At 40.7% G+C, this 14,327-nt stretch overlaps 1 protein-coding gene across 1 annotated transcript; it reads right to left on the reverse strand.

The window, feature by feature from the left end:
• Positions 1-1,141: 1,141 nt before the first annotated feature.
• On the reverse strand, positions 1,142-2,353 carry LOC149819393 (gamma conglutin 1-like). The gene has a single exon (XM_089986399.1). The coding sequence runs from the start codon at positions 2,351-2,353 to the stop codon at positions 1,142-1,144; it is 1,212 nt and encodes a 403-aa protein (XP_089842525.1).
• Positions 2,354-14,327: the final 11,974 nt, after the last annotated feature.

Here is a 14,327-nt window from a genome sequence, read left to right on the forward strand (position 1 = left end):
TCATAAATATTCAAGCTTAAAATCATATTTTTTTATCCAAAAACATGATTCAAGTGTTTTTTTATCAGATTTGTGAAAAAAATATCTGAAAACTACCCCGTTCGCTTGTGATAGGCTATGGTAGGAACAGAACGAGTAGGCAGCTCAGCTATACTCTTATATATATATATATATATATATATATATATATATATATATAATCTAACATAAAACTTTTTGTATTTTAACTTTAAATAAATTCAATTTTATTAAATTGCTTTTAAAAGAATGATATTTTAAAATGCATGGTTACTTTTTTTAAAATTTATAACAGAAAAAACATGACTGTTTTTTAAGTCATAAAAGTAATTTTGATAGATTCATAAAACTACTTTTTTTTAAAAAGGTGTTTGCCTTTTCATTTCTTTCTAAATTCAAAAGTCCTAAAAAGTAAACATGTAATTTCAAAATTATTATTTTTTAAAAATATTCTTGTCATTATTTTAATATGATTGAACACAACAACTAGTTTAATGTTCCATATACTCTCTCTCTCTCTCTATGTATATATATATATATATATATATATATTCCAAGACTGCCCCCCAAGGCTGAAATGACTAAGGGGCTAGCATGGTAATATGTACATATCAAACGTTATCATGCACCAAGACGCACGATGGTAAACTTGGAACTGGCTTTTGACTTGAACGGTGATGTTGCTGTTCTGTTCCGGATAAGCTGCGCACAGAAAAGCACGTTCATGGTAATTGACCATTTTGTCACTTTCATTCAAAGTTTTATGGGGCCCCTTGCAATGTTGCCATGTGATTCATCGTTATGATAATGCTTTTTAGATACGTCACAAAGACACGGTCATGAACACGAACGGACTCGGTACAACAAAAACATGTGAATTTGATAAATTTCAAGTTTGTATTGATAGGATGGCAGAGTGGACCGGGGAAAATTGGGCCCTGCCCTGCCTCGCTTAGACGGATGACGGAGGACATGAAACAAGGCAGGGATGGGAAACTGTCACATCTATGACCAGATCCGTGCATCTTTCAAACAAGACCAAGTCTAGGTTGTCTAATTATTCTTCATTATGTATACGTACAACATTGATAGTGGTAGCCACAGGCCATATTAGGCGCATTCATCAAGCTTGGGCCATGAAGGAATCACAGTTCCTACCATTTGCTAAGGTGCTAAGATCACTCATCTCAACAGTATTCGAATCGAGATTGAACGAGACGAACCTCTGCTTCAACTGGTACAACCCAATCACAATGTCATTCTCTGGGTTCATCCCACCATTTATGTAAGCCAAGCAAGTAACATTAGGACTCACATCCACGAAAGAGTCTGGAGAGAGACCGTCGAAGTGCACCGCCATAAACAGATACCATGTCAATATGTCGCTGGTTCGATCGTAGTACGTCATGTTGAAGCACGTCTCAAACGGCGGGACCGGTGCCGCCAGGGACTTTCCCAGCTGAAACGCGTTCTTGGAGCTCTTGAGCCCATCGACCACGGTCTTGTAGAGTGGCGCGGACAGGATGGTGTAGGGCTCGAGGGTGCTGAACTTGACCCAGCCCGTCACATTCGCCCGGGTCAGAACGCTGTCTTCTGGGGTGTAGGCGAAGTTGGTCACCTCAATGCCTTTGATTGAGATAAAGTAATCATGAGGTTGGCTCGGGTTGGGCACGAGAGAGTAAGTTGAGATGTGGCTGTGTCCCGGGTCTATAACATAAGGGTTGCTGCCGAAGTGGACTACGCCCGGTTTGGACTCGTTGAAGGTGAGACACATCGCGAACTTTCTGGGCACGCCGGGTAGTTGAGAGGGCAGAGATAGGTTCGATATGCCCAGGCCCAACGAACCCACTGTGTTGGTGGGAAGGCCCTTGAGGAGCCGGCGAGGTGTGCACGCGGAGAGCACGTTTGGAAACCAAGTGGGTGCGCCTGGTTTTGTGCCGTTGTTGGCCCTGAGCTTGACGTTCGTGTAGGTGAGCTCAGACCTAGCTCGCTTATGAGTTATGGGGTTCTCCACCTCAATGGTGCAGGTGCGCCCCTTGCAGGGTATGGAAGGCGTGGATGAGGAATTGTTTGTTGAATGGATGCAGCATTGGTGGGAGTTGCAGGGGAAGGTGGTGTGGTGACCGGGGCAGACCGACCAGACCGAGATGCCGCCTAGGTCCAGCAGGTAAGAGAGGTTCGAGCCGAGTGAGACCGTATACAAGGACGTCTTGGGATCTCGAGAGACTGGTGCAACCAGGCCATTCACATAGTTTGATGCAACCAGAGTTGGTGGTAAGATGGACACAAGGAGGAAGATTGTTCTTGATAAGAGCTGGCTCAGGATGTATCCCATCCTTGACAATGCAACCTTATGGCAATTGTAAGGGCAAGCTGTCTCACATGTGAATATATATATATATATATATATATATATATATATATATATATATATATATATATATATATATATATATATAGGAGAGAGAGAGAGAGAGATGTGGCAGCTATCTTCATACTGAAGCTTATTGATGCAATTTGTTTTGATCAAATCTGACCTTATAGTTGAATTCCGCGTGATCAATTTAATAAGAATCTACCCTTGGATCAACTTTTTATGAAAAAATATAAATTTTTTAAATCACAAAATCCTATGCTCTCTCAGCCGTTGATTTTCGAATTACCGGTAATTCAAGTATTGATCTTCACTAAATAGATGATGTAGATCACACCCATGGAATCCGATTTGATCATAATAACTTGCATCAATGAAATCCCAAAAATGGGTAAATGGCTGTGATCGATCTCCTTAGGGGCCGTTTGATATGCATCCGGATGTGTCCGTGAGATGCCCGGCCAGCACCATATATAGGCTTCACGCGTGTCTATGCAAACGTGGGACTCGCGGACACAGTATTGGTGTGTCCAGCGGATGCCGTTTGAAATCCGCCACTGCTTCGTGCCCCCCTCCCCAATATGGAACAGCTGAGGACTGACAGGTACAGACGAGTGGACAGGACAGGACGTGCTGTCCTGTACACGAGCAACCGCGATTCAAACGCCCCCTATAGATAGGCTGAGGATTGTCTCGATATGTTGCACCTTTTTTCTCTTTATTTTTTCTAGCCATTACCGTTGAATTGAAAAAGAAGCAGTTTTGCTCATCAAGGATAGGTAAGCACGTGTATAAGGTTTGAGATCTACTATTTTTGCTTTGTACCAGATGGCGTAATCACAAATCTTGCAAGAAAGGATTTTAATTAAGCTTTAATAAAATAAAATAAATAATATAAAGTTTAAAATGTGTAATAAAAAAGAAATAAAAAATCACCATAGGTCAAGTGGAATTGAGAATAAACTCAATAAGGATTTTTATTTTGGCAATAAGAATGGTTCGATGCGGGTTCTACTGGTTAAAGGCATCCACGTACCACATTGGAATGTTGATCACCCCAAGTTCGACGCATTGCAAGTGGGTAACGTGTTCTTCTAAAAGCTTCTTTTTTATTTATTTTAAATTTATGTAGTCTGACATGAATTTTAATATTCGGATTCAACCCTCCTGTAGATAGGTTTTTCTAAGGCTCAAACAGACAGTCTTTAATTATATGTTGATTAATTTACAAGAAAACCTTATAAAAAAATTATCCGGTCATTAATATCCATGAAGAAAAGATTAGCAACCCGACCACCGAGGCAGTTTCTAAGCGAGGTGCTGTGTCAAGTTGAAGGCCTAGGATCGAATCCCTCTGCCACATGGGGCTGTTGTGGGTCCGCTTAACCCCAGCTTGGCTTTCAAAAAAAAAAATTATCAATGTCAACTCATTGGAAAACAACCTAAGTTATCTTTATCAATCAATTCACGTCATGTCAAGTGCATAAAAATGTGAGAAGATCAATGATCGAGGCCGAAAGTGTTGGGATCAAGTCATGCATCAGGATGGCTAGCACATCAGTCCACATTCAAGTGAAAATTTTAACTAATCCTCACAATTGATTGGTGGATATTATGTCAAATAGTGGGATCCTTATTAGTTAAAAATGAGGGCTTCATGTGTTCTAGGCCGATCTTTCGAAATAAGATATGTGCATCGTGGAGCTCTATTAAGTGAAAAATGCATCGAGTATAGGAATGTGCAGTATGTGTTTGCTTGATCAGTGATGTGCGATGGTACCATGGCATGCAATAGGCATTGGTATCGTCGTTAGTTCATCGTTGTATTGCAGTATATACGTGAAGCGTTGTGTGGTGGTACAGACGTGGAGCGTTGTTCAGTTAAGCAGTGCCAACGGATCAAAGGATGTTGCCTTTGAAGATTTGGTTAAGGACCTCTCGGCTTGCAAGAGTGTCCTACGCGTAGCAATTGAACGCACGGGGTGCGTGTGGGTTAGGGCTAATTTTCTCAGGAATTACATTAGGTGATTTCAACCGAGTATGGTGACTCGAGGATAGGCGAATGAATGCCTAAGCACCGGCGAATGAGTCTGGGTGGTGCTCTTCGTTGTGGTGTTCAATCATCAACTGGTCTTCGAACTGGGAACCGCAAGGTCTTGCTTCTTCAGTAGTGAGGTTTTATTGTATCGTGCGCATATAGTTGCAATATGTTCCATGGCACGCAAGGCTAAGGCAAAGTTTGTGCCTCTTTCGGAAGTAATAGCTAGTATAGGACGGTTATGCACTAAGTGGCATAGACTATATGGAATGCTCATTTAAAAATGTGCTTAATCAACTTCTACTAGGCAGTTGCACACGGGGTGGTACGCAGGGCCAATGGAAATGATTTAGCATATGGAAAGGTGTTGGTACGCGACCCTTGGTTGTTAAGCAGGCCAGCTTGAGCAGCTTGGTGCATTGTGGTTTTGCAAAGCATTCTATGCCCGTGACAGAGTGATAGAAAGGCTTGTGACGGTAAGAAAAGACCGTCGCGCCGCACTAGCAAATTGGAAAAAGTAAGCCCGTGACAATTTGGCATCAGAGCAGAAAGATTCACAGAGACCTTGTTTTTCATTGTATGCAACATTGAAGAGGATAGCGATGGTTTATCTTGGTTACACAAATTTTCGCAGATGAAGTGTGGTTGACCGAGCACAGAAGCAAGATGCTGGCAGGATGGTATGGGACATCTTGTCGATGATAAGCAGAAGTGTAAGGTTGTTGTTCAATTGGCTAAGAGAACATAGATAAGCCAAAGATTCTTACCAGTTGTGCGTTAGGCTCACAGGTGGAGCGTGATATTTGCTTTGTGCATGCAGAGAATACACGTTGGATTCGGCTGAATGAATTTGCACATTTGAGTATGGGAGACTCAATTAAACTTCTACATACTCTCTCAAGATTGTGGGTTAGCGGAGTGCCCATGTTGAGCATAATGCTCGTTGTTTTGATCCCTTGAGTTAACAGGTCCTCAATGGATTGTGTGTGCAGAAAAAGTTATTGTTCTTGGTTCATTGATTTTTGTGACAACGTTTTGCTGACTCTAAGAGAGAGTTACATCATGCTGGATTCAAGAGAGGAGTTTCAGTGTTGGGCCAAAGGTGCCCATGTGAGGACAAGTGCCCAAGAAGATGCTTTGAATGACCACTTTGAGGTGATACGCAAGAAGGTGTCACCCACTTGATGACTAGTTTAGACCACTAGAAAATCGTAAGTTTGTGTTTAAGGGAGTTGATATCTCTACGACACGCATTGGTGGACGTCATTCTCTGTGAGGACTACGAAGGGATTGAAATTGCCCTTGCTGAGGTTAGAATGCACCCCATCCATGTGCATGAAGATGGCAAGTTTGTTGTGCGGGTGAGGATGACTCGTTTGTGTATGAGACTGCACTGGGGTTTCACGTGCAAAGAATGCTCGATGTTGATAAAGCAGAAGATCGCTATCTAAGTGATCGGAGATGCGTTAAAGGTATGGGACTTGACATGTTAAAGGTTGCGGCAATGATGGATGTAATTAAGAATAAGCGAAGTAGGCTGAAGAAAAAGAGTAAACCAAAGATAAGTACAAAGGAAAACTGACATATCAGTGAAGATTGTGTTCTTACGTGCACCAGCATTGTCGAGGACGATAATGGTTTTGGGTAAGAGAGAATGTCTGAGACCAATATTTCGAAATGGAGCATGTGCAGTGCGGAGCTCTACTGAGTGAAAAATGCATCGAGTATAGGAACACGCGGTATGCGTTCGCTTGATCAGTGATGTGCAGTGGTAGCACAACATACGATAGGCATTGGTATTGTCGTTAGTGCATCATTGTGTGGCAGCACAGACATGGAGTGTTGCTCGGTTAAGCAGTGCCAATGGATCAGAGGATGCTGCCTTTGGAGATTTGGTTAAGGACCTCTCAGCTTGCATTAGTGTCCCACGTGTAGCAGTTAGACGCACGGGGGTGCGTATGGGTTAGGGCTAATTCCCCCAGGGATCACATTAGGTGATTCCAACCGAGTATGGTGACTCGAGGCTAGGTGAGTGAATGCCTAGGCGCTGATGAATGGGTCTTGGTGGTTCTCTTCGCTATGGTGTTTAATCATCAACTGGTCTTCAGACTGGGGGCCTCAAGGTCTTGCTCATTCAGTGACGAGGTTTTGTTGTACCGTGTGCATGAAACTGCAATACGCTTCATGGCATGCAAGGCTAAGGTAAAGTTTATGCCTCTTTTGGAAGTGATAGTTGGTATGGGACGGCTATGCACTAAGCAGCATGGACTACATGGAATACGTATTTGAAAATGCGCTTGATCAGCTTCCGCTAGGCAGCTGCGCACGGGATAGTGCATAGGGCCAATTAAAATGATTCAGCATATAGAAAGGTTTTGGTACGCGGCCTTTGGTCGTTAAGCTGGCCAGCTTGGCGCATCGTGGGTTTGTGAAGCATTCTATGCCCATGATAGAGCGATAAAAAATCTTGCGATGGTAAGGAAGGACTGTCGTGTTGCACTGGCTTATTGAAAAAAGTAAGCCCATGACACCATGCCTTCCTTGTTAAAATGGATGAATACTGATAACGTATTTGCTCCAATCACCTAAACATGCCTCCTAAATGATATATAAAAAAGCATACACCAATTAAGGGTCATTGCATGGTATAACAGTAAAGTGCTCGGGCTGCTGCCAGTAGAGATGCAAACAGTTTGAATTTCAGATCCCAAAATACATTAGAGAGTCAGATTGGTTCAGTTTCAGGAGAGCCAAAATTTGCAAATGCCTCTTCTTGAATCCGACCAGTTTGCAATAGATACTGGTGAGATATAACATTTAATCTTGATGCAGACACTTCTTGTAAAAGGTTAGGTCTGTCTCTAATCCACCCCTCACTAGCACCCAAGAATGCGAGACCACATAAGGGAGCATTTGGATTCATATAAATTGTCAGGAATGAGAATTCATATTTTCCCAAATATAACATTCGACATTATATCTTTTTAAGAAAGAGAATTCTAAAAATTTAAAATTCTCCCAATTAGAGTTTTCACCTAATAAGGTGGGGACTCTAATTCTCTATCAGTTGAGATATCGGGGTTTTCCCAATATTATCCATTGTGCTCTCTCCCTCATTCAATTTTTCTTCAATGCAATCCTCGCCTACCGGCACCTCCACCATAGCCTTTTGATGCAAAAGAGATTGGAGTTCGGGAGAGCCTTCTTTGTGTTGAAGGAGAGGGAGGTCAAGAAAAGAGATATTGAGAGAAGTTGGGGATAGAGCCCAAGCAGGTGTATGGAACATGCTCAGTTTTGACAATCAAGAGAAGCTATTGGCTTATAAAGAAAGGACATATGGGGGAGGGAAACCAAGGAATTTGAAGTTAGGGAGGCGGGAACTATGAGGGACAACATGATAAGTCTCTCTCTCTCTCTCTCTCTCTCTCTCTCTCTCTCTCTATATATATATATATATATATATATATATATATATATATATATATATATATATATATATATGTGTGTGTGTGTGTGTGTGTGTGTGTGTGTGTGTGTGTGGATGGAAAGGGCCGCCCATGGCACTTTTTCGGCCAGCACCTAAGCATCCAATGAATATTTATTTTTTTTATTTATTTTAAATAATTTGTTTTTCTTGTTTTTCTTGTTTTTCTTATTTTTTAATAAGAAAAAACAGATGGGACGGGAACTGTTGTAGCAAGGTTGTCAACAGTTGTGTCATGAGATATTTTTTTGGTATATTGCAAGAAAAAAATATGAAATTAAAAAAGAAATCTTAAGATTAAGATAAGAGTCAACTTCCTTAGCCACATTGTAGGGTGTGGTTTGCTATGCATGGATGGGCAGAAGATAAGAGTCATCCAGGAATAGAATCTGTTGACCAAGTTTTCAAAGTTTCAGTCATTCCTTAGCTTGATAAACTATTATCGATGATTTATCGAAGGCTACTCTCTCATTGTGGCGCTCCTCACGGATTTGCTGAAGAAAATTTTGGTATGGTTCTAGACAAGAGCTTACCAAGATGCCTTCGATTACTTGAGGAAGGCCTTGGTGAGAGAACCACTGTTGTGATTGTCAGACCACTCAAGACCCTTTGAACTCCACACAGATGCCTTAGACTTTGACATCGGTGAAGTTATTATGTAGGAGGGATATCTGATTGCTTATGAGAGTCAAAAGCAAAAGGATGTGGAGAGGCGCTACACTGTGCACGAGCGTGACATGATGACCATCATGCATTGCCTCAGGACCTGACAGTACTGTCTTTTGGGTGCCCAGTTCATCAAGACGGATAATGTCACCACGAGCTATTTCTAGACGTAGAAGAAGTTGATACTCAAGCAGCTCTATGGCAAATGTTTTTAGCTAAGTTCAACTTTACTTTGGAGTATAAAGTGGAGAAGTCCAACGTTGTTGCTGACGCTCTGAGTCACAAGGCAGAACTGACGGTTATGCAAGCGGAGCCTTCTGAAGTTCACTTGTAGGGTGTATTGCTGGACCGCATCCGCGAAGAAATGCAACAGGATACGACAGCGCAATACCTTGTCTCTTTGACGCTGGCGGGAAAGACTCAACAATTTTGGCTACGAGATGGTCTCATGACTAAAAGGGGGCACGTCTTCGTACTTGCTAGAGAAGCCTCCACCATGAATTGCTTAAGGAGTGCTATGATACTTTATGAGACAGTCATTCAGATCAGGAGCGGACCTTAGCACTCCTTAAGCGCGATTACTATTGGCCGTAGATGAGAGATGATGTAGAGGGTTATGTGCGAACGCGCCTCATCTACCAGCAAGACAAGGGGATCAACCAGAAAATTGTTGGCCTCCTTGAGCCTCTACTTATCCCAGAACGTCCTTGGAAAAGCATTTTCATGGACTTCATTGTTAGCCTACCGAGGGTTAGATGGCTTCAGCTCCATCCTGGTGGTGGTGGATCATTTCTCTAAGTACATCACCTTCGTCCCAGCTTCCAAGAAGTGCCCTGCAAAGAAGACAGTGGAGTTCGTAAAACATGTGGTGAAGCACTAGGGTGTACTAAGAATCATTATGAGCAATTGTGATGCTCGCTTTACAGGCAAATTTTGGCGTGAAGTATTTCGACTACTCAATTCTGATCTGCTATTTTTAACAAGTTTTCACCCACAGACCTATGGACAGACAGAATGCATCAATGGACTATTGAAGCAGTATCTCAAGCACTTTGTTAGTGCTAATCAGAAGGACTGGGTGAAGCTCCTGGACGTGGCCCAGTTCTGCTATAATCTTCAGAAGAGCGAGTCTTCTGGCCATAGCTCGTTCGAGATAGCTACGAAACAACAGTCGCTAACCCCACACACTTTAACTGCACAGAAGAATGGAGGGTCATCCTTTGCCTATCAGTTTGTTCGAGATTGGCACGAGCATACTAAGCTAGCAAAGACATTTTTGCACAAATCAACTAAGAGGATGAAGAAGTGGGCAAACAAGTATCGTCAACCTGCTGGGTTCCGTGTTGGGGACAAGGTGTTGGTGAAACTTTACCCGAATCACACATGCATCTTCTGTGGACGACATAGTGGATTGATCAGGAAGTATGAGAGACCATTCACCATTACCGAGAAAGTGGACAACCTAGCGTACAAGCTGGACCTACCCCCAGACTTCAAAATGCACCCGGTGTTTCACATGTGCAACTTGAAATCATTCTATGCGGGCGAGGAGGATCTGGAGCATAGTGTGCCACAACGTGCTCCTATCCTGCAGAGTGCCTCAACAACACAATGAGCTGAGAAGCATCTCAGCAAGATCCTTCGCCACAAGGTCAATTGCTTAGGTAAAGTGAAGAAATAACTGGTGCAGTGGAAGGAGACAACGGAGCAAGCATTCTAGATGAAGAGTTGCTACCTGACCGAAGTTCGGGCCTGCAACGAAACAGATGGCGCTGAGGGTAGTGCATGATTTGAAGGGAGGAGCTTGTTCTTCTGTGACCTACTTTGTACAGTTGTATCTAGAGTCTGTTTTACTTTGGTTGAGTCTTGATGTAAAGTGTTGAGTCACTTGTAACTTTCTTCGAGCTACCCTTATACTTTGATTAAGGTTTATCAATACCCTGAAGGGTTAGCCCATAGATTTGAACTGTAATGTACCTGCGAGCAAAATTGTGAATGAATGCAATTGTGTTGAGCTTTCTTTTGTTCACCATCATTGTGATTGCTTTCGAGTGATTGTGATTTCTCTCCCTCTATTCTCTCTCGCTCTCTTGCACTCTCAATTATCAAAGCTTTTGTAGCGACAAGCGAGCGATCGAAAGAGTTATGACGGTAAGGAAGGACCGTCGCGCCGCACTGGCCTATTGAAGAAATAGGCCCGTGACACAGACGATGTTGCAAGTAATTAGTGTTGGACAATAGGTGAGTCGGGGCTGCCCGACCCAATTAGTGGATGAACTTGATCGGATTTTTGATGGGTCAGGTGGTGAAGCCCAACCAGTTGGCCAACCTAGTCAGGCCTAGCCCTGGTTCACGTCGGGCATGGGTCTTACACAAAGCCCACAACCTGTCTGTTTGACCCATGGGCCTAATTCGGGTTGGTCGAGTTGGGTTACATGTTATCTTGTATTCACATATTCTGCATTAATTTCCTTTAATGCATAGGTTTTCTAATAAATATTTAAATATATAATTAAAAAATCAAACTCAAGTTAAATTTAATTTTTAAAACACATAATGGACGGTGTGAAAAATCTTTGTAAATTTTGTAGGCTTCAAATATCATTTTTATTGAAAACACATGATCTAGGTGTGGTTTTCTCATAAATCGACCATGCCTGACACATTTATGGGGTTGAAACTCTGAAAAAAACACCAAAAGGGCAAAAAAATAAACAGCTACCAATTTCTCTTGTATGTGAGTGATTGGTAGATGCCTACAAGTTAGGTGCAAAATGAACATGCTAAATGTGTTTTGCAGTCTTTTTTATTTTATTTATAAATTATGACCATACAGATGTGATCTATGTACTTGATTTTATAGGGATCAGCTGTTAAGTGATTATGAAACATGGGTAGGTTTTTATAAGATTCAAAAAATCATCGGTCCAAAATCTTTGTAAATTTTCACAGCTCCAAATATCATTTTTTTTCATCGAAAACACATGATCTATGTGTGAATTCAGCATAAATTGATCATGCCCAACACATTTATGGGGTTGGAAGTATAAAAAAAATATCCAAAGGGCAGAAAAACCTATTTAGCACGTAGCACCTAACGTGTGAGCAGCTAGCTAGCTCTCTCTCTCTCTCTCTCTCTCTCTCTCTCTCTCTCTATATATATATATATATATATATATATATATATAACCCACAGGCCAGCTGTCAGCCTGCAGACTGGCCCCGCCCAACCCGATATCTTGTTAACCCCACCATCCAAGAAATCGAGCCACGACACGGTTTGACTCACAGGCGTCATGATATCAGCTGTGTGGAACTCCCAACTCACCCCCATTATCATTGTTCAAACGCATGCAGGGGATGTCATAGAAAAGGTCCCATAGTCCACGCCCAGTCATTTTCAAACACCTCTGGAATGGTGCAACTGGGCTCACATGTGGTAGGCTACTGGTCAAATTGTCAAAGGCACCGAGAACACCATTGAACAAGGTTGTAGAGAGGGTTGTGTATGGCACAATGGTGGTCAACCTAGTCCAACCATTGAACTTGATCATCACTATAGCAACTTGGTCACCCCAGTTCACGTTGTTGATGAAGATGCTATTGAAGGGAAGTTGTAGTCATTGGGCCTGTCTGGGCTCAGCACGAGTGGGTCAATATTTTTATAAAAACATGTTTTTTTATAAGTCTTTAATATTTATAAAAATCTTAAAGCGGAGATTTTTAAGCCTTATAAAAACCTATGGGGGTATTAGAATCGGAAGATCCAAGAGTTGACTCCTATAAAATCAAGCATGAAGAACACAATTGTAGGGTTAGATTTAAGGGAAACATGAAAAAAAAAAATCAAAAGCCAGATAGCTAGTGCTTAGCAGCTACCACCTTCTCTACGACCATTTATCTTTGGCCGTTCAAAACCATATTTAAAAAAAATATATTTACATATGTTTTTTTACTTAATCTAAATGTGTAGATGTAATCGCTATGCTTTATTTAATAGAAAATATGTATTGGTTTAAAAAAAACATGTTTAAATGTGTTTTTAGCTAAAAAAAGATCAGTGGTTCATATTAGACCAAATACTTGATTAACTAAAAATCAAATTTTTTTGTCAAAATTGATTTGATCCAAAGCATGGTTCTTAATGAATAAACAATGAATAAACACGTGTAAGTATGTTTTTTAAGGGGTTTGGGATGATCTGAGATATAAATGGTCTAGAACTTAGACATTGCTATATATAGGTATGTATGTGTGTTAGAGCTGCTAGCATTCATCATATTCAAATGCCAAACTTAAAAGCAGTAGATTTTTTTATTTTTGTGTAAGTGTAGATCACGCCTTTTTTTTATAGACAAGCTGGCCCTACCAGTTACATCAATCAATTCACAAATTACACTGATAGGGAAACCAGTCAGAAGGTTTATCCCGTAGGAGCTCACTAGGATTGATCTGAAGAGTGCAGAGTAGAGAGAGAGAGCTGAGAGAGCTTTTGTATACGGCCTGCTCAGGGGGTTTTACCACACTCGATTAAGATCTGAGAGGTACTGAGTTATCGATGTAAATGCTCTTTTTCAGAGACGGCAGATGCTGGGATAACTCCTCCTCCCCTGTGTAGCCGTTGCTTAACAATCTCGCATCATGGTTTTCCTGCAAAGAAAAAAACTGTTTTAGAGATAAGATTGGTGCAATTCAAGCATTTTTCAAAACTGCTTTGGTAGGGATCCTTTGAGATAAGGTGAGAGCGGGCCCCCCCTCTAACCTTATCACACCAGACCATATTTGAATTTAGCATGGCCACTTGTTTCAGGATTTTAACCAAATCCAACATATTCCACTTAGCCATGCATACCAAGTCATGATACTGGATTTCTCTTCCCACTATAAGAGTTTTACACTGGCATCATGATAAAGCAATGAAGTAGTTTGTTATTAACCATTCATTTGAATGTCTTACTTAGACATATCTCAATCTTATAAAGGATACATATTCTAAAAATAATTCTTCTGAAATGCCTTTTGTTAAAACATCAACAATCATATTAGAAGTACAATTATTTTCATTGTTTTTAATTATATCATAAATATAATAATATTTTATCAATATATATTTACTTTTAAAGCTATTCGTTCAACTTTTCAAAAGAATAATCGCTCATTAATTATCACAATAAATTTGTACTGACTCATTGGTTATATTGTGCTTTAAATCTTTGATGAAGCGACTTATCCAAACGGCATCGTGCTTTAAATCTCTGATGAAGCGACTTATCCAAACAGCAAACATAGCAACAACATTACAGGCAATATACTCAGCTTCTTGAGTATGATGAGCTACACAACCTTAATTCTTACACGACCAATAAACTACACCTCCTACAATATATATAAGTGGATTTACAATCATCTCTACAACTTGCAAAATCAACATCAGAATATCCTTTAAGTTCTAAAGTATTTTTTTAAAAACACAATTGCATATTTTTAGTCCCTTTCAAAAATCAAAATATTTTCTTCGCTGCTTGCCCAGGATTACTCTGGGGTCATCTAACGAAACCAACAACAAAATTAATATCAGGTATCGTGCATATCTATAACGTTTTTCAAAAAATCTAACTTTTTTAAACTGTTTTCAAAATCTAAAATTTTAAGAAAATTTTTAAAAAAAACTTTGTTATAAAGTTTTACATGATTCCAAAAAATAATGTGTCAATGAGTTCATCTAGGGTCATGTTCCAACCGTTTTA

This window comes from Nuphar pumila, chromosome 13 (assembly GCF_984573655.1).
Source record: "Nuphar pumila chromosome 13, dmNupPumi1.hap1.1, whole genome shotgun sequence".
Classification (NCBI taxonomy): Eukaryota; Viridiplantae; Streptophyta; class Magnoliopsida; order Nymphaeales; family Nymphaeaceae; genus Nuphar; species Nuphar pumila.

Coding starts and splice junctions, on each gene's coding strand:
- LOC149819393 (XM_089986399.1), bottom strand. CDS start 2,353: ATGGGATACATCCTGAGCCAGCTCTTATCAAGAACAATCTTCCTCCTT.